We start from the raw sequence: 21,607 nt of genomic DNA, 5'->3' as shown, positions 1-21,607 counted from the left end.
ACATCATTAAGAAGAAGAAAAAGAAGGGAATAAAGGGCCGTAGGACTCAAACACTCAGACTAACAGAATTCAACAGGCGGCTCATTGCAAGCTATGAGTTTGCAGTTGCATAAATTAAGTTATAGAAGCAATAGTAGTAAAATTTCACACTTGCAAACCTATTTTTATGATAATTAGTGCATAGCTCCACTAATTTGAAATGTATCTTGAGCCAAAATCATCCTGATGAGTATTCTTGTGTACACTCTGTCAGAAAAGATTGTCATATAGGGATTTGTATTTCAGCTTTTGTGCTTCCCCAAAGATGTTCAATATGTTGAGCTGAACGAAAAATACTCTGATCTGGTTTATAAAGGCTTTGAATGAAAATTGCTGAAAACACCCAAGATTTTTCCAGTCCAGTATTAAGCCTAACCAAGCCTTCTATGTCAGCATGTTTGCTAGAAGCTTCCCAGATAAGGAATGGAAAATAGCAAATAATTCCAGAGGTGCTGGAGTTCTCACCCTATGCCTATGCAAGGTGAGAAGTGGGCCTCCATTGCAACAGCAACCCATGGTCAAATGAGATTAAGAAAAGGCCTTTGGCCATCAGAGTTTTTGTTATGGCTCTATTGTGGCTTACCAATAACATCAGGGAGGAGTGTGCTAACAAGAGAATTGTTTTCCTCACTTCAGGTTCCTCAAGATGAATGGACTGGCTACACTCCACGAGGAAAAGATGACGAGATTCCCTGCCGCCGGATGCGTAGTGGCAGTTACATCAAAGCCATGGGGGACGATGACAGCGGAGACTCAGACACAAGTCCGAAGCCATCTCCAAAGATTGCTGCACGAAGAGAGAGTTATCTCAAGGCCACCCAGCCATCCCTTACCGAGCTTACCACCCTAAAGTAAGTCCAGGTTCTTCTGTATCACCTACAGCTCTCCATTAAGACATACATTTTCTATGTTTGCTTCTTCTCTTTAAATTTTCTGTTTCCTATGTTTGTTACTTCTCTTACTTCTAGCTGCCAGATCAGGAACGTACTTGAACGTGTTCCATCCTGCTTATTTTTGCATGGTTTTTTTTCTTAACAAGAGTAAATCTGGGAGTGTATTTCAATGTTATTCTGAAAAGGAACCTGCACTATGAATTTGCAAAGTATTTTAACCTGGTAGTGTTGAGTGAGCATCCAGGTATGTACAGCAGGTGTGCTCTTTGAATGCTTTGCTAAAATACAATTTTGGCCTGCAAAAGCTTTGTGTGACTGTGTATTTATATATACTCAACATTTGAAAGTCACCCTAAGACAGTCTTTGCAACTCCAGAAAGAACCTGACATTTAATTAAAAAGAAGAAGGGCCATCTGAAAGTAGACAAACCCATGTTTTCCACTCAGAATTGTACTATATTTTGTGGAGAACCAAAATTGGATTTTTTTTTCAAATGTTTATGAAAGCTTTAGCCAAAAGGACTTATGAGTTTGTGGTTTTTTAAATGCCACTATTTGTTTTGCCTTTACTTGGGCCTCTTAAAAAAGCCACCAAATTGTCAGGAAAAGAGCACAAATTGACAATTTTGTATTAACATTTTATTTTAATTGATTCTAAAATTGAAAGGTCCCTTAAAGCAAGAAAATTAATTATATCCATAAAACAAAATAGTGTGGATTTAAAATCAAAAATTATTTCTGTCTTTTTTAAAATTCTTAGCTATAATAGTGAATCATAGTTCACTGAGCCAAAAATAACCCAATTTTAATATAACTTGCTGAAGGCTATAGCTTTAAAATGGGAGGAAAATATAGAAAGGATCTCTATCTCTTCTAGTATCCATGATCAGTGACAAAAAACTCCTTCTGCATTTCCCTGATTAATTTCTTCTCCTTCCTTGTTCTCCTCTACCCCATTTTTTCCAGAGACATTATCTGAGAAACAGATTTTAGAGAAAACTGTTTGATCCTTGTTAAGAATGTCATGCTCTTGACATCAGTGATGAATAGGCCAGCAGAAAAAAGCAAGCTTGCTGCAGCTCCCCATAGCAGCCTGCCTGAATTTGTCTCAACGGAAGCCTGGGATTGCTTCTTCTCTGTCTTTCTATTAGTGACCAAAGGAGAAAGCAATCTCATCTTCTGCAGGGATTTTCATAATCTAGCTGGCTGTTGCTCAAGGGATCCAGTGATTCCTTTCATCATCCAGAAGACTTTAACATATCCTTTCCTGAGCCAAAACTCCTCATGTGAAATCAGTTATTGCAACCTCTGTGAACAAGGTGAACATGGATGTTATTTACCACCACAAACTCCATCCAGCCATGCTTCATGCATGGACACACTTTCAGGCACACTTTCAGAGCCTATTCTATTTGAGTTTTTAGAAACATGCTTTTCAGAGTTCCATAGTATATGTGAAGCACAATGCATCACAATGAGTGTATTTGCACTTGGTCATTTCTGTTCTCTGTAGAGACAAGATTTGCAAAAAAAATATAGATTTATGAAAAATCAAAGGTCCTGCATGTCACTGTTCACCTGTGGAGCATGTCAGACCAGAGGTGCCAGGCAGCAAAGCTTTTAGCTTTCAAGTAATTTTAATTCAGCAAAGTGCTTGTATAAATACTTCATTTCCCATGTTTTTTAATCCATTCCTATTTGGGAAAGCTTTTAGGAATGTGCTGAATTTTAAGCTGCACTCTGTAAAATTCACGTAAGTTTAGGAGCTGTGAAGAAGTAGGATGTAAATCATGGGGTAGAAGAAGGAAGGGAAAATGGTAAATGGTAGTAAAACAAAAAAGAAGAGAAAGCATGAAATAATTTTCCTTTTTCAATGGCTTTTCAGCATAAACTGGGATGAAATAGAATTATTTCTTTTAATCTATGCTGATATTTTAAAGAAATATATCTTTCTGAGAAACTTTTCTCTTTCAGAGACAATTTGTATAATACATAATTTTGCAGTGCTTTCATTACTTTCTGCTGAACATGGTGCTTTCTGGGGGTTTTAAGAGAAACAGCTGAGTGCTTGCTCTGGGAATTGAAGTCTTCTGTTAAACTAGGTCTTTGTTTGCAGACATCTTCATACTTTCTTAGTAGTGTGACTTGACCTTCACAATGACATTCGTTTTTCATCCCATGGCTACCCAGATTACTCCAAGAGTTGTGTCAGAGTTTTGCAGGTGTGTTAGACAGAGACTAAACTGGGGCCCCTAACTCACTGAATATAGGTCATCAAGCGATTGTGTGATGTCTGATAACAAGTTATTTCCTTGGCTTGCTGTTGACTTGGGTTCAATTTGCACCTGAATAAGAGCTCTGTGGAAATGAGCCAAAGCCTGCTCTAGGCAGCAGGCAGCCTTTTACTGTCACTATTGGACCTTCTAGTTGACCTCGAAGGGTATTATTAACACCCTAAAGCTGAGTGGTATTTCACTCCTTTAATTATGGGTTTTTTTCTGTTCGTGAAGAACAAAGCCCGCTGTGAAATCAGTGTTTCTACAGCAGTAATTGTCATGGATCTTCCTGATGCATTTCTTTCTGCTACTCCCTTTCTTAGTTTGGTGTATACAGTCTCTAGTTGGCTGCACTTTCATTTCTGGCAGAGCAAACAACTTAAAAACATGTTCCCTTTTGCTTTCACTGTTGTTTTTGAGGTGATTTTTTTCATCTTTTGGGACTTTTCCTCTCTGACTCCTTTAAGTCTAATATTGGTCTTACAACCCACACTGTTCCTCCCACCTACCTACCTACCATTGCTCATGCACCTACTCTTCTAAGAAAGTATTTTCATTATTACCAGTGTTTCTTTTTATATAAGGAATAACCTTTGAACAGCACAATTGTGTCATATCTCCTTTACATAATACAAATTTATTTTCCTGGTTTTGCCGAGAATTTTTCCCTGCCATACTGTACAATCTCCCTCCTACCATTTTCCTCCATTGCCATGGTTTCCATGTGCTTACAGCACATGTGTCAAATGCTGTGGTACCATTCTGGATAAAGCACAGCTTGCTGTGATTTTGAAATACACACCTCCGCTGCTGCATTCTCATTATCCTATCAGGAAGTAAGCAGATTTTTTTTTCTCTGTCTTTGCTGGCAGTATGCTCTTGGTGTTTAAGCTTTCACAGTCTAGATGAACTGATTCAGCTGGAAAAAAAAGTGGTATTTTCTTGCCATTCCTAATAAGTGGCAAAAGTTTATCTTTCACTTGTAGGCAGATTGAAAATGGACCGGTTAGTAAACTTCCAAAGACGGTGCAGGTGGCAGATAACTGACAATTCTGTTACAGCTGAGCTTGATTCAGGACATAATCCCTCACTATTTATATCTACCTTGATTATGTTTAGCATGGTTTTTATTAGGATAAAAAGTATGCAATTACATTGTTGTCTGCATGCCAACCTGTCACCTCCAGCTGCCAGTAACTCTTAAATCCACTGGCCAACTATAACCAAGTTTGCTAGAGAGACTGAAATCTGAAAGATATTAAGCTCCAGAAAGCTTTATCAAGATCTGTAGCTGGATAAGGAAAAGAAGGATCTGCAGACATCCCTTTTGTTTGTTTGAAGGACCATGGGCAAAGTATCTGGTGGGTCAGCACAAGGCATAACATGGCAGCATTTTCCCAGCCTAAAAAGGAATATGGAAGGGACTGGAACGCTCTGTTGAGGACAAGAAGGCTGAGAGATCAATCCTGTCACCACAGGTTTTCTACTTCATTTTCCCCCTTTCCTCTTCTCCACTGCAGGTATACTCACTGCTTAAAATACAGATTTCAAATTATGCTTCTTAACTCCTTATTGCTGCTATTGTGGGGACTCCATCCATTTGAAACTTTTATTTGAGAGCTTTGTTTATTCATTTGTTTGTTTGGAGGGGGGTTTTGTAAAATATTACAAAACTTAACGGCAGTTTATTTTTAGACATGGATTTTGGGTTAAATACAGTTGCAGAATTTTTCTTTTGAACTCATATTTGATCACATAAATTTTTTTCTGAGATAAGTTGTACTCTGTGATCACTAGTGAATTGAAAATTTTTATGATCTTGATACTTTGTAGATGCATTTGTAGAACTTACGTAAAAAGGATAGAAGGAAGAACAGAAATGAGGGATTTTTCTTAGCAAATCTTTATTTTCAAGGTATTTTACTAGGCCTGTGATGTTTTTCAAGTCAGCTGTGGTTAGGAGAAACTTATAAACACCAAAATCCCTTTTTAACCAAGTTTCACCACTGATGATGAAGAGAGTATGTGAGCCTATAATCATTAGACTTTTCTCCTTTTTATATCCCATGGTAAAGAATTATTCTATATAAATTCCATCATAGTTGCATCTGTTCCTATAATTTACTGCATAGAGGACTTCAAATAAACCAAACAATTCCTATCTTTAAAGTTTATCAGAGACATTCAAAAAAAATCTCAAAATAGGGGCATGTTATTTGTTTACACCCACATTTATATTTTTATGTGTTAATACAAATAGTGTAAGTACTTTTTACTTGTAGGTTTATGGGAATCTGGAGACAAAATTGTTTTGAAAACCAAATCACAATAACTTATCAAGCTCAATTAAGTGGTATAATCTGTAAGCAAGCTCAGTAGCAGTGACGGGAGTAAGGAGAAAGAGAGAGATCTGACTTACGCATCCTGAACTCAGACTTTCACATCACCTCCCTGAGAACTGATCAGGTCAGTTCCTGGAGGACAAACCACGAAGCTGGAGTCAGCCTGTGTTACTAACCAAATCTTGACAGAGTTGCAGCACCAACTCTGCTTGGATGACTTGGAAGGAAAATCAAACCACTCCACTGTTACTTAGTATAAGACATATTTGAAGATAGAAAATCCCCTGGACCTCCTAAAAGTGATCCTTGGGAAGTGTCTGCACTGAGGGAAATTACAATGGTTGTATGGATAATTTTAGCCTGAAACAGTGCCCAGGCTGTTCTGTCATTTGAGCTGATGTCCTTACACTACACTTCACCATACGGCACATCATAAATCCCTAGGTATGAAAACCATCTCAGTCTTGGGGATGAGTGCCTATTTAACTTTGAGGTGTTTCTATAGTACTATAATATATGCCAAAATATCCAAGGGAAAAAAAAAGTGTCATATAAACAAAAGCGCTCTTATTTTTCTTTTCTTTTTTCTTTTTTTTTTTTTTTAATGAGGTGGTGTCCTCATTCTGCTAAAGTGATGTGATCCAGATCACAGGCAGGGGGAAGGGAGAGGTGGTGCAATACCACATTTTCATTATGGTGAATATTTTTAGACACATGCAGGGAAGCTCATTAATTTTCTTTCTTGCTGAGAGACTTCCAATTAGGGAACAATGACTTTGCTAATTAGTACAAAAGGAATAAGTCTGATTAATCTTTTACTAGTGTTTTACAGTATGTTTTCAGTACAGTTGGTGTAATTGTTTCATGTTGCAGTCTCTTTCATTTTTGTCAAACTTGTAGCTAGCAAAGGAATTGTTTCCATGTTCCTTGAGGTGTGTTTGTTTCTTTTTCTTGAACAGGGAGTTTATTTTAATTTTGCACTAAAGAGACAGAAGCTTCTCCATGTGCTTTGGACATACAGCGTGAGGAACATAAGTATTCTGGAACTATTACTGGCCTAGGTAGTAACTTTCCCAGCTCACAATCACTGATGCATGATATATTAGTTTTTATTCATACTATTGCAATCCCTTCTCTTGGAAACTAGGCAGAAGCTGTTGGATGTATTTCTCACTTTTCAGGCTTGTGTGTCAAGTATGATTAAGTTCAGTGAATAATTTATAAGTCAGAAAAAATTTTAAAGGAAAGACAATGAAAAATATATTTATTTTGAAGTAGTACATGGGCATACTTCAGGAGCCAACGGTTTCCTTATGGCAGCTGACATCTGTTTTGTCTATATGATAGTTAAGGAAGAGAGGATATTGATTTATTGGAGGAACTTTGAGCTTGGAGCTTTTAATAAACAGTTGTTAGTGAGGGATTTATAAAGCACATTCAGTCAGTTAAGGCATAGTATCACTGATGGACATGGGAGAAATCTGGTGCCCCACAGCAGCTTCCCTTCAGAGTTTTGTGCCCCCCATACACAGAGGTATGGATGCCTTTACAGCACAGAAGTGACATCCCTACATTTCACTGGCCAGGACATGGGTAGGATGAACACTCCTCCTCTCTATTTCTGTGACGATCCCCACCAGTTTATCTTGCAATGAAACAGATTCCCTAGATATTACAGTCTCACTGGTAGCAGTCATTGCTTAGCACATTGTAAAACCTAACTTTCTATTAGTCCACACCTAGCTACATATGATCTGTTATGTCAGTATCACCATATTTGTATAAATATTATTTCTTGTTTCTCTGACATGAGAAGTGAGCATTTTGTTGTAATCTGTGATGTATTCTGTTGTTATTGTCCCACTTGTACTTTTACCTTTACTTGCTGAAATTTGAGGCAATCATACTGTTACAATTAACTTGCTTAAGAATATCCATAGAATCATAGAATGGTTTGGGTTAGATGGGAATTTAAGGATCATCTAGTTCCAACCCCTCCACACCATGCACAGGGACACCTTTCACTGGACCAGGCTGTTCAAAGCCGTGTTCAACCAGGCCTTAAACACTTCCAGGAATGTGGCATCCACAACCTCTTCTCATGTCTCACCACAGGCATAGTTATGAATTTCTTCCTAATATCCAATCTAATCTCTAAACTTGCTTTTTTTTTTTTTTTTTTTTTTTTTTTTTAATTTGAAGCCATTCCCCCTTGTCCTATCACTACAAGCTCTGGTAAAAATTACCTCTCCAGCTCTCTTGTAGGACCCCTTTAGGTACTGAAAGGCTGCAATAAGGTCACCCCAGAGCATTCTCTTCTCCAGGCATAAACATTGGCAAAAAAAGCAAAAGCCTATCATTTTCTAGCCAAAATGTGATTTTTTGGCAATATTACAAAAAAAAAAAAAAAAATGGAAGTCAGTAATCTGTAAAAGAAAAGCAGCAACCTCATTTAGATGATTTTCTTATTTGCAGACATGAAAATCCTTGTCCTGTGTCTAGTCATCTGCTTCAGTTTTACACAAGATTTAGCTTTATATGGAACATAGCTACAGATGAAAGGACTTCCAACATCCTAGCTTCTCTCAGTTAAATCCTAGAAACAGTTATGCATTTTACAGCAAATGATGCTGATGAATGCAAGGTAACACTGTTGTCTCTTAAGAAGCAAAGCTTATCATTGCACTTCATGTATCAAATGGGCACTTCTAGGGCTTGTGTTAAGAAAAGCAATGATAATTACTGAACCAAAATGTGATTTCCAGCCATATCTTTCAGTGTATAGTGTTTACAGAGCCAACATGCATGTTTATGTGCAAACGTGTTCAGTTTTCTTTATTTTTAGCCCTACTTCTTCCCACATACTTAAAATGCTGCCTCAGAAAAGGAGTTAATAATGTCCAGTGGAGGCAGGGAAAAAAAAAAAAAAAAAAAAAAAAGACTGCCAAGGCATACACAGGCTATATGTTATGAAAATTTTCCTAGCAGTAATGATAGTTAAGCGTGGGAGTTGATTGCCAAAAGAAATCACTTCACTGGACATTTTCAAGAAAAGGGTAAAAAATGTCTGTCAGAACAAATTTAGGTATTGCGGATCCTGCTTTAGGGTGGAAGGAGGGACCAAATGACCTCTTGAAGACCCCTCCAGACCTATCTTTTTTGATTCTCTGTCTGTCTTTCTCAGACTGTTGAATATACTCACTGTCACTGTTCTTACTTCCTTTCCTTAACTTATTTTTTAAATGTAAAAATAAAACTCCCATCAGGACCAAATTATTCCTGAAGGCCTGCTGCTGAACAGCAAATATAGATATCACACCCACAGCAGTGCTGTGCAATTCTTTCATGTTCTTTAAATATTATTTCATTGCTAGCATTTTGAAATCATGTTCCCACCGCTGCCAGCCATACCATGCTTGACCCTTGGTATGTGATCTTGTGCTATCTGCTTTAGTTTGCTGAGGGGAGCTCAGCTGATGTATTGAACCTGCCATGCAGAAAATGCACAGGCATAAAAAGAGATGTGCGTTTGCAAAAAAAATCAGTCCGGAGTCTTTAATGTTCTACATAGCAAGACAAGCAAACAGGCAACAATAATTAAGTTAATTATTCATAATAATTTTTTATTCTGATCAGCTAGAAGTGCAACCATTTTTCACTGTGAAATGGTGGAACTCTTTCAGATTAAAAATGGAAGAAGTTAAAATAGTGTTGCTTTAGTTTTAATGTGAAAGTACAAGACAGTGTTTCTGCTGACATGCTTTGGGATCTTCTGTTAATCTGCATCATATTAGGGTGAGAGAAAGAGAGATTAAGGTGAAAACTTGTTCTGCACTTTTGAATAAAAATACCATTACTATCTAAGACATGTTGATACCCAGTTATTTGTTTCTTCAATTTTTTTGTGCTTGTATTACTATTAAGATAGAGCAACTTTCAGTTTAATTTAGTAATTCTCTGCTGGCTTGGATGCGGGGTGAAGAGTGGGAGCATGGGGCAGCAAAGAAAGTGTATGGCCCCTGTAATTGATGCAGCATCAAATACAACTGTTCTCCCTGTGACACATGTGAATGAAAGTTCATCTGAAGAGACCTGACTTTTTAAAATCTCCTCTCCTCCTAAAGAAGGTATAAATCTTTTTAGAAGTGTGGAAATGAGGGAAAATCCTTAAAGGCTTTTTTACATTGTGCCGGCTTTCTTACTCGTTGTACACCACAAGGGCAGAGAACCACCATACAGTCACGGTTTCATTTGCTGTTGTGGGAAAAAAAATTGTTGAAAGCACCTTTGAAACAGCTACTGAGTTCTTGTGAGAGATTTCTGTGGTTCCATCTGCAGCTGAGCTATAAAGCAACTTCCCATTCCCCTCCAGAAGGGCTGTGCTACCAACCAGCCTGGACCCCAGCTGCCCAGCAGCTTTGCCTCCAGCAAGCACTTGCAGAAAGGACTAACTGGTTTTGTCATCCCCAAACGCCAGCAGCCACATCCACAGCACCCAAATCCTTCTCTTTCTTCAAGTAATTTTGGGCTGGCAGACATATTTGAGCTGTGTCTGTGCATCTCTGCACTGTGACAGTGATGTATCATGCTGAAGGCAATCTCAGGAGATTTCAGAACTAGCATATAAACCTCTCTTGTTTTATACATGACAATTGCTATAGCAAATATGTGCTAAGCCTTCATTACTCCATGCTTGAAAGGAAACCTTGAGAAGCTATTTTTGGGAGGTAGTCCTCCTTAGGTTAGTCCTAAAACTGTTCACGGTTATTTATTATTTTAAAGAAATAATTTGGTTCTGAACTTTGCATAAATCTCAAAAATAAGGATAAATACATAATGCAGAAAACTTAGAAACACTCCGGGTGAAATGCTGTCTATCTCATCAACTGAGTTGTAGCTTCATCACATAATAGTTATGTTTGTAGAAATGATAAATTTATATTTATAAAAGATGAAATTTTAAGGGAAGACAATTTCTATTTTGAATAGATCTTTTCTTCTCTATTCTAGTGGGGTGTAACCAACATGCCATTAAACCATCCTTATGAAGTTGAAATGAAAAAATGTGAGAAATCTCAGAAACGCTGGCAATGCCTTGTCAGTAAGGTCCAATCTAAATCTCTAGCCAAGGATTCCAGCCTCGCACATGTTGGACTCGTGTCAGCCATGTGGCTGCAAGAGCTGTGAGACAACAGGGCTTTGGCAGAGATGTGTTGCTCAGACTTGTTTGAAATTCTGGTGAGTCAGGCTGTTCCACTGCAGTTGTTCAGTCATGTGCTGTTGGGTAAGATGTCATTTCTGGCAGAGGTAACTCTCTATCTATTACTTCCTGTCCTCCACCACTTCCCTGCCCCCTACAAAAAGATCCTTTGACTTAGGGCACGAATTAATTGCTATTTACCTGTGATGAACAAGTTTGAATTGACAGGGAGTGGATGATGCCTTATTCATAAATAAGATGTTAGACTAACAGTGGCTGGAATGAATGTCAGCACTACGTTACTATTTCTATTGTCCCTTTTCTCTTTTTTTTTTAATAAGTAATTTCTTCATAGTCTTATAAACCTCTACTTAGCTAAGTATCCTTTCTTCATTAAAAGAGACAAGATTTGCATGAAGAATAGCACAATTACAGTCACTGTCCCTTCACTCAGTGAACAAATGTCCTATCAACTATTTCTATATTTCCACCTCCTCACTGCTTATTTTATTTCCTTTTATTATGAGTTTCACACTTTGAAAATAATCAGTACCTAGCAGTTTGTTCTGCTTTCATTTGTTATAACCCTGATTCTTACACATCTTTCCGCTAGAATTTCATCAGTGGTCATTTAATTTTTGTTTTTCATTAGTGTAGTTACTAAAATCATTCTTATCAGTCTTTCAGAGTTTTTTCATCCCACAGTTTCTTGTCCTGTCCTTTCTAGTCCTGACTAGAGCCAGTCTGTTGTTAGCACTCCTGGATCCCTCTCTTTGCATCCTTTCTCACTGGGGAGGTGTGCAGCTTGTGTTGAAAACAGCTCTGTCTTCCTTCAGTTTTGGTCCTTCATTGCTGCCACCATACACGTGGTGGGTAGCTGCACTCAGTCATGCTTCAAGCTATCTTTGGAGTGATTTCTTCAGCAATGGGTTTGCTCCCTGCTCCATTTCTCCAGACAGAATTTGCTGCAGTGGCTCAGGACCACAGCCCGGCAGTTGAGGTGCCCTTGTCACTGGCCAGCGGTCAGGTGGTCATTGCACACTGATCCCTGTGCAAACACACGTGAGCACCGAGGAGGCTTTATCCTATCAGCTCTAATTGTTCCTTCTCCAGAGAAGCTAATCAGATTCCTTATATCTCTGTGATGACTGTGGTATCCATCCGAGTGCTTTGCCTCTGGCAGAATACGGACAAGCCCGCATTTTCTACTGAAATTGCCTGTTATGACTATATTTCTTCCCCTGTACTTGGAATCAGTATGTCCATATAATGGTAGTTTGTTATTTAATGTAACTCGTTTCCCTAAGGGCAACAGCCCTAAGAATAATAAAATAATCCATTTGAAGTTCATACAAACAATGAATCACTTGAACAGCTGTCTCTTTAAAAATAGGGCTGTAGTTTGATGCTGATGTTGTAGAGATTCTTCTTCTGAATATGTTCCCAGATTATGTATTTTATTTTATGTAAATCCTTTAAACCAGGTGCAAAATACAAAATAGTAAATAATACATAGAGGAAGGTTCTTTATTTTTAAGGAGTATGTTTAAAAAAGAGGATGAAGTAAAACTGACATGTAAGGTAAAACAAAGAACTCTGAATTAAATTTTTTGAGATTTATTTGCAAGCCTTTTTTACAACATTTTCAACTATATTTTTTTTTTAAAAATTGAAACCCTTGTCATAATATTTATATTCCTAGAGATGAAAAGTAAAATTAATCCTGTTTAGTAGCCAGACAGAGATAAAAGTTTACTTCTGGGTTGAATTCTACAGCTTATATTGTGCTATCATATATCTCACAGTTACTCCCTCAATGCCTCTATAATGGGCAGCACTGCAGCCAGCCAGAATGGGAAGGTTAGATGTAATCCAGGTTAGATCTGAGATTAATGTAAATCTCTTGCCCTTCTCCTGGGGCTACTCACTGCCCCCAGTAAAGGCCTGAGATATCCATTGGGATGGCTTCATGGTCCATGGGGAGGTATGCAACATTCATTAAATAAACACTAGTTTTTCTCCCCAAGGCATGAGACTTAATAGGAATAAGACACATAAAAATCGTTGTTGACTGTTTCTCTGACAGCCCATGGGAATACTGTGTAATTGGGTCCTCAGTGCTGGATTCTGCAGTGGGTTGTTTACAAGTCTCAAGTGTAATATTTAAAAGCTGATCTATAGAGGTTTTTTCTCCCCTGGACAAAGTTGATAAGAGGCTTTAAATGTCTGCCTCCTACCCAACACAATGGGACGATAACTTCTGCCATGAATTAATCAAGCTGCTTGTTAAAAAAAACATTATCTTGCCACTCTTCCTCCAAGTCCTTTTGAATTCAGACAAATTTAACTGCTTTCTCTTCCAGAAAAATGATACACTAAGGTTAATTACAGTTCAGGAGCACTCTAAGGTATGATTTTGCTGTATGGTGTTTCTCAGGTCGAAAAAGAGCCTGATGGGTGCACCTGGAATGAGAGCCTGGCTTGAATTGTTCCCCTAGGGAAGGGGCGGATCAGTTGAGCAATTAAAATGAAGGACTAAAATTGCAAGGCTCTCTGGTGTCGTGCCCCTTTCTCTGCCAGAGGGGAGCAGAGAGGTGGGAGAGTGTGTCCCCCATACCGGCATGCTGTGCCTCCATGGCAAGAGGCTATGCCCTCGGGAACAGGGGCCAAGGACATCCCACTGCTGCTGTTCCCTGCCTGGCCGCATTCCAGGCACGGTTATCCGTGTGCCTCCAGCCTGGGCAAAAAGGGGTGATGGCACTCACCTCCTGTTTGTCAGGTTGCCACAAGGATTGATTCATTACAGTTAGTGCAACAATTACAGAACCTTCTCATGAGGCTGTAGAGATGGTATACAGTCAATGTTAGTCATTGTCCCCTTGCTCTTGGCTCCTGTTTTGTGCTCATGTAGAGAGGCTTGTGGCGGCATTTCCTAGTGTTCACTGAGATGTCTGGGAAGAGCCCCACCATACTGCGTGAGCAGTGAGGCACAGCATAGGGAGAAGTTAAACCATCCTCATGCTTCCCTGCCAGAGTAAGAACTGCAGAGGCTGGCAAGACCCCACCAAGGAGTAAAAAGGTCAGTTCTTGTAATTCTTCCTCAGCTGTGCTTCCTTTCTCTCCTTCCACCTGTTGCACATCTTGAGGAATTATTCCCTTAGTTTAGCTACTGTGAACTTGTTTTTTCAGGCTAGCATCCTCCAGCTCCCTGCCTGCTGGGTAATCCATGGTGCCTCTGTGTACACACGTGTATCTTCGTGCTGTGGTCACAGGGAAGATGTTCCCCAGCCAGCTCACTCCCTGACACCGGCGTGCAGTCACAAGAGCGGCCGCCCCCCAATCTCTACTGAGTCCCCCTGGGTGGCAGTGAGTGCAGGGGCTCGCAGCTCCCTGCAGCAGACGGCTGTGGCTGGGGAACACAGCAGCAACCCAATTCGAGACACCGAGGCAAAGGAATAGAGAGGGGTCACTTGTTTGAGTTCCAAGGAAGTTTTATTCCCCAGAGGATTCAGAGACAAGTGACAGTAACTGAGGGCAAAAAGCTGCTTTTAAGGAGAAACAGGAATAAGGGGAAGACACAACCTTTTACCAATAGGAAGGCATTAGGGGAGGAGTGCAGGGTAAGGGCTATCCAATAGAAGCCAGCAAGGGGAAGGAGCAAACCTTGCACCCCAATCTTTGAGGAGGGGATGAAGGACAGGGAACATTCCAGAAGGGAACAAAGGAGGTACAAGGAGATTGGCAGGTGTATTGACATACACTTGGTGGGAAAATCTTGGGGTAAACAACTCAGGACTGAACCATTAGGGAAGCCAAATGGGGTACATGGAATGAACCACTACAAACTTACAACAAGGAATATTTAAAACTTATTACAGAAGAACAAACTGTAAAACAACAGACTACCACACACACCCTTTGCCATGTGAAAGCCCAGAGGGGAGCAAGCTACTCCCAGCAGTAACACTAAGCAATGTTGCATTTAGCTGTGTCTGTTGAAACTTGTAGGTCTGATCTTTTCCTGACTTGACAAACCTCCCATCTCTTACCACCATGCAGCCCACAGCCACTGCTAACCTATGTCCTAGAGGTGGCTCAGATACTCTCACAGGGGGCATGCTGCCCTTCAGCTGGCTGTACATCTCCTCTTTCCCCCATGACCTGCCCACATACGCTAACACACAGCTTCCCACTCTTCTATAAATTTTCTTTGGTTTTGTTACTCTTCACACTATAGCAGAAGGGAATCTTAAAATGCCTTTTTTCTTTTCTATTTTTTTTCCATAGGGAAGGCCTTTAGAGCTAGGAAAAGATATTTTAGTACTTTTCAGAGCCTGAGCTGCCATGGTGTGTGCTGCAAGAGAAGCAAGCTCACCACACACTGAAAATCAAAGTCTGGTTGAGTGGAGAGGGTTCCCACTGTATGCTCTGTGTGCAACTATTCCTGGAAAATCTGTGAATTTTCTGAGGAAAAGCCATTTGGAAGGCTGTGGGAAAGATTCATTTCTGACATATTGTCTCCTGATTTCTCTTCTTTGGAGAGGGTAGACGGCAGCACCAATGGTTCTACACTGATGACAGCCTAATTATCTAACAAGAGCCAGGCACAGTAAAGCCCACAAGGGCTAGGGGAGGAGCAGTTTTCTACTTACATCCCAAACTCTTAGTGCACTCAAAACTAGATTATCCATGAGCTTTCCACAGTCTTTTTATAAAAAAGTTTTTTCTGCTTAGTTTAAGCTTGGTTGTTTTTTTTTTTTCTGTTTGGAAAGACAGAACTGGGCCTGCTAACTTAGCAGAATTTGTCTAAGTTGAGGAAGAAAATGTGACTCAGACATTTCCATTGACAGACCTCTAGCAAAACTCTAAGATTTGACCTGCTAAACATCTAGCAATTACCTATCTCATTAACTACTTTCTTTTCTTCAGATAAAAGCAACTTTTTAATTTTACTTAGCATTTTCCTGTTACTGAATATCTTCTTATCAGTGAATAGTGAATAGTTCTACATACAAAAACCTGTTTCACATATCCAAATTGCTTCCTTCCTGCTATAAATGGATGTTTAGCATAGTAATCTGGAGTGAAAGGCACAAGATTAGCAATGCAACCACGGAGAGTGTGTTATTGTGTTGGGCTTTTCTTTGGTTTCTACTTTCAAATAGCTTTATTCCTAAAGAATATGGAAGTTACATTTTTAGCAAGTTGCTGGTTTCTGTACAGAAGGAAAATACCTTTTTCAACTCCAGTACTGACCTGCCCTTTCTGGTCACCAGGAAAAATACTTCGAATCACAAAAGGCACATAAAAAAGCTTTCAATCCTGGAATTTTTGTTAATGATATGCTGAATGCTATGAAATTTAATTGCCCTGTGAATCCTAATTAATTGAAAATCAGGTCTGCAGTTCATCTTGTTAGAAACGGGACCTCTTTTTAACAATCTGAGCTATGAAAATCAGAATATATTCCTAAGGAGACACGCAGATTTTTTTGTATGTTTTCTGTTTCTTGAGCCCTTGAACTTTGTGTTTGTGTGCTTTCTTCACCACCTGTGAAAGCTCGGTATTTTTTTCCTTTAACTGGAAAGGTTTTGTAAGCCTCATGAGATGAGCTTTAAGGAAAACATAATGATTTGCAGAAGCATAATAAATAGCAGTCATTGGCAGCACTAGATCATTCCTCCCTCTAGTGGCTGGCTGGCTCCAGTGACAGTAAGTGGAGCTCTTTATTAACATCTCGAGGAATTATTCCCTTAGTTTAGCTACTGTGAACTTATTTTTTAAGGCTAGCATCCTGAGGTAATGTGATGAATCCAGAGGGACCTCCAGATCCCTTCCTGCTGGGTAATCCATGGTGCCTCTGTGTACACACCCGTGACTGTGTTATTTGACCAGACTTTCAGTTTTTCAAGGTCACCGCTACAGTGTTCTCAAGCTTTTCCAATCCCTTCTGTATATTTTATTATATGATTCCCAGTAGCAGTCAGGTAAAGAAGGCTGACCCAGTTCTATTGCATTTCTGTGGTCCAACAGGGTGATTTATCACAGCTGATCTCTGATGTATACTAAATTGCAAAAGTGATGAATTTGAAGCAGCTTAGCTTGTCTAGTCATGGTGCAACACTATGTTTAGACAGTAAGCAGGAGACCAGCGCTTCTTCCATCTCCTTGGATGTGTCAGTGCATGCCCATACAACAGCAGGCAGCTCAGGTATGTTCATGTAATTAACAACTGACCCATCCCTCCCTGGATAATTCCAGGAAATGTAAAGCTGCTGCAGATTTGAAATGCTCAACCTAATTTTTTTCTTTTTTTTTTTTAGTTTCAACCCCCATATATATTTAGTTGGAGGGACAGAATTCAATGGATTGACAAATTGGCCCTTACCTAACACATCACAAGAGAAACCAGAGTCCCAGGACACTGAGCAGCCCTTCAAAGGTGGCATCCCACCTGCACACGAAGACATACTGGTGTTCAAACATCATCACACAGGTCTCTGCCCTAGTGATCCTGACAATGAGAAATGCATTAATGTTATCATAATGTTGTTGTTTTCCTAATCAAGGTGAAAAAGCAGTCAAAATACCTGCTGTATGTACAGCAGCCAATGAAAGAAGAGGTCATCTGAGGAAGAGGGTACTTACTCATATAGCAAAATTAAATTATGTAAATTCAGGCAAAATTCTGTCTCTCCTCATAAGAGATGTGAGGCTTTAGAAAGGAATGCAAGTTTCATTACAATTTACTTTAAATTGACATTTTAGGCATTAAACTTCTCAAGAGGTTACTAAAGTTTTATTAGGCTGGAGAGCTTTTCAAGCAGTTTTGTCATACCTCAGCAAAACCATTGACTTGAGATGATATCATATCCATACCAATCACCATCCATAGTCAATAATGGTTTTAATCAGAAAATACACCACTTCTCAAGTATCTTCTGACCATCACTCCAAACATTCTTTAGTCTTGATTAACCAGGTATTCTGCTTTATATACAATATCACTCTCTGGGGCTGAAGATTACCATTTCAGTTGTTCTGTGACCTTAGCTTCCAGTAATATAATAAAAATTTGGTGCTGCTATTAATTTCCATCAAAGAAGCTCAGTTATGTTTGCTGACTTTAGTTCAGCATCACAAAGCCACCCACAGCTACAGAGGTGCTATAGGGAAGTACTGACACATGTAGGATATTTTGTGAGGATGAGGTTTGTATTACCTCTCCTCCAGGTCACACAGCAAATTTCAGTCCACACTGAAATCTGAACCCATGAGCAACCATCAATTGCTTGTAGTTTTAAATGTCAGCAGATGATATTTATCCAGAAGAATTTAGAGGGAGTTTTGGGGGCTGTTTTTTATTGTGTTGGGGTTTTTTTCTGTTATGGTGTTTTAATCAAAAGCATAGATATCCAAGTATTTTCATCTTCTGAGCAAGACCAAAGGCCATCTTCAGCTTCACCATGTATCCTTCAACATAATATACCGTGTATATTACGTCCTGAAAAGAAGGGGGGTTGTTCTTTTAACTCATTCACCAAGTGTTTGTTTTGTGGTTTAGATGGGATAGAGAGCACACTAGAAATCAGTATTGAACGAGCTTTATCCCCTTCAATGCAAACGCAGACATTTGCGCTTTTTAAATTTTTTTCCTTTATTTTTTCATTGGAAAAGAGTAGTGTACCAATTCAGTAAACCATATATTTTAATTCCAAGTATGGAAATTAAATTCAAAAGTATATTTGGAAATACTTAAGAATGCCTACTCTTACAGGTCAAGAAGCTACCTGACTTCCTCAGGGCTTAATGATTTCTTCCTTTAAAATGAGCTGCACATGCCTTCTGGAGTTCCACAACCCTGAAGGGCATCCACTCTTTGGAAGTACTTTTTACTTTCTCGTTTCCTCCATCTTAATCATTGTACTTGACACTGACAGTGTGATGAATGACATGATAACTGGTTGTCCGTTCCTTTACTAACAGACCTAAATGAAGGTTTGAGGGTATTTCTGGTTCAGAGGATTAAAATAATAATACCTATTTTAAAATAATACCTATTTTAAAGAATTGCAAAAAAAAGATCCCTTTCAGTCCCAAGCAGGACTTAGCATTATTATGAAGATTTCTTAAGACATTTATTTCTTTGGTTCTCTTATGCTCAAAAATAAAATCAGTTCTACTTTATCAGGGTTTATTCTGTACAAGTTTGGCCCAACAACATCCTATAACACAGAAAGTATATGTTGGGGTTTTTTATAAAGAGGCAAAAAAGTCTAAAAGTGTGTGTTAAGCATTATTTCACATTTTTCCAACAAACTTCTGTTTATCAGAAGATTTTTATAATGGATATTGACTTCAGACTTCGACCTTCAGATATTTAGTGCTTTGGCCCTGTTTATAGGAGCACTGGCAACACAACTTGCCCAGACCACTACATATATACCTGAAATAACAGGTTATCACCTTATGTTGTATCTCAGAACAGCAAACAATTCCTTTTGTAGTTACTACAGAACAAAACTGGAAAGACTTTGGAATGGAAAGAGATAATATTAAAATATATGTTGATAACTGGGGGTTTGGAATTAGCTGGGCTTGTTTTGAGGACTTTCTTTTGATGGAAAAGCATCTGAAGGGAAAGTGATAGCTTCTTCTTTTCCTCTGAGGAATAGCTCTGGTAAAGTTACATGGAGAGAAATTCTCCCTGCTCCTGGGCTATTGCTTTTGCTTTGTAAGATCAGTGAGAAAAGAGAAAATCCCCAGAGCAGCAGACTTCTGCCCGGATTATCAGTAAAGAATTTTCCAGAAACTCTACTGCATACCATAATTTTTGTATTACTTGCAATCCAGACATTACCTTAAATAAAAACATAGATTAAAAGTTACTATTTCTAGCTTCTTTGGTATGACAGGAGAAATTGCAGGGTTTTATCTTAGCCAGTTTCCCCAAAAATCTTTGCTTTTTTTATCAGAAAGAGACAGCTGCAAGTCATGTCTGAGCTCCAACCTGTACTTATCCAGACTCACCTTGAGAAAATGACTGTAGAGTTATCCAGGAGCTCATTGCTCTGTTTTACCACACCCTAACCCCTGAGCCTCAGGAGTAGCTGGATCCTATTTCAAGTCACCATAATCCAGGTGTCTGCAGGGAAACAAAATGTACTAAGTGAGAAGCACTTGTTTATAAAAGAAGAAAAGGCAGACTTCTCTTCAGGCATTTTAAACTGCTTGGTGTTCTTCAAATACAAAACAGCTAAAATGGAGAATAATGAAGTAGCCACTTAATAAGAGGGGCATACATGATCATTCAAAATTACCACATCAAGAGGGAAGAGGAGAGAAAATAGTCACCACCAGCACATATTATACTCACAGCATTTGGTAGGTAGCATGCTTTGCCTTGTGTTGAATCTTGCTGCCTCAGATTTTCATTTGGACATAGGGCTATTGCTCAGAGAAGTAAGAAGGTGAACTCATCCCCTTAGATGAGTTGGATTTAGGATTATTCCCTTCTCCCTTACAGATTTTCTAGCCTATCCTCCTCATTGCTTTAAAATGTGCTTGCTTTTCATTTTCTCCAGTAGTTTGGCTTGTGTTGCACATCTGTACAGATGGTGTTGAATCTGCTGCTTTTGCTTTTTTTTGTTTCCCTTTACTAGGTAGCCAAAAGTTTTGAAATGGCAGAATACTGAATAGGAAGTGAAAAATTGCTGCATATGTAAAACACATTTTTTGGAAAATGCAGGTGTCTGTTTATGTATGTGAAGATTTTGGAGTAATGTTGTTGACTTGCAAAACTAAGATATTTCCCTAATCTCACTGGGAGATGTTTATGCAGATCTAATCTGGATGTTTGAGAATGTCTTTCTGAAGGAGGTGACTCAAATGCAGATATGTGACAGGGCTTGCAGGCACATGGCCATGCAGTGTGTGGGTGATCACTGCCTGGTTTCAAGTCCAGGAGGACCTGTGGAGTTGAAGACACTGAAAGCTCAAAATGCATTGCAAGTTTTCAGAAAAAAAATTGATCTTTAAACAAATACTTCAGTGACATTCACCAGAGCAAATACTGTCTCAGTATTTACCTAGAAAACATTATTTGTAGGTAAATACTGCCCAATATTGTAACTTGGAGTAGCATGGGAGGGCCTTTCAGTTACGGGAAGTCTGCCCAGAAGATGCCTTTTAGTGAGCTGGAGCTCCATCCTCCCACTCCTGGGAGAAAGGCAGAGTTCCTGCATAAATCCTGGTGCTAAGCAGGCAGAGCTGGTTGTGCTGCCAGCTCAGCACACAGCCAGGTGACATTCCTGAAAAGTAGCTGCTTTCCCCTTGCGGTTTGGCAGAGAGCTATAACTCTTTGGTGTTCCCAGTGGCAGAATTAATCAAACTCTTAACATATGAATGGGGGAGACCTGAAAATTTAGCTAAGCAGGTGAGATCTGAGCTTGTGGAGACTGTGATTTTACAAGGACTGCAACAGATATCTTTATATTCTTTAGGCCTTCCAGTACCTAAAGGGAGGCTACAAGAGAGCTGGACAGGGACTTTTTACCAGGGCATGTAGTGATAGGACAAAGGGGAATGCTCAAATTCCTAAAATAAGAATTAATCTGAACAGACTGCAGATGACTTTTAAGTTTCACTCATGAGGAGAGGTGGCACTGAAGTAACCAAGAATGGACAGTGATGTGGAATCAGATAGATAAGCCTGGCCTTGATGAGGAGAACTGAAGGAGTGGCTTCTGCAGGAAGGAAGGTATAACTTTTGTGCTGGCAAAGAGTTCATCAAAGCAGTGGTGGAGGGCTTCATTCTCACCCCAGCAAGGTCCAAAGGGCTCCAGGCAAGGCTGTGAG

General features: G+C 39.3%; 1 protein-coding gene across 9 annotated transcripts in view; it reads left to right on the top strand.

The window, feature by feature from the left end:
* The window catches only part of DLGAP1 (DLG associated protein 1), a 404,716-nt gene that overhangs the window by 281,265 nt on the left and 101,844 nt on the right, over positions 1-21,607 (top strand). For all 9 annotated transcript variants that reach the window (XM_068191544.1, XM_068191537.1, XM_068191551.1 and 6 more), the window contains one exon: positions 676-890. In XM_068191544.1, coding sequence (XP_068047645.1) covers positions 676-890 — 215 coding nt within the window. The remainder of the gene's footprint in view (positions 1-675; positions 891-21,607) is intronic.

The sequence above is a fragment of the Anomalospiza imberbis genome, chromosome 1 (genome assembly GCF_031753505.1).
Source record: "Anomalospiza imberbis isolate Cuckoo-Finch-1a 21T00152 chromosome 1, ASM3175350v1, whole genome shotgun sequence".
In the NCBI taxonomy this organism is placed as follows: domain Eukaryota; kingdom Metazoa; phylum Chordata; class Aves; order Passeriformes; family Viduidae; genus Anomalospiza; species Anomalospiza imberbis.
Note: the sequence above shows the minus strand (reverse complement) of the source record. Positions and strands in the feature narration are given on the sequence as shown.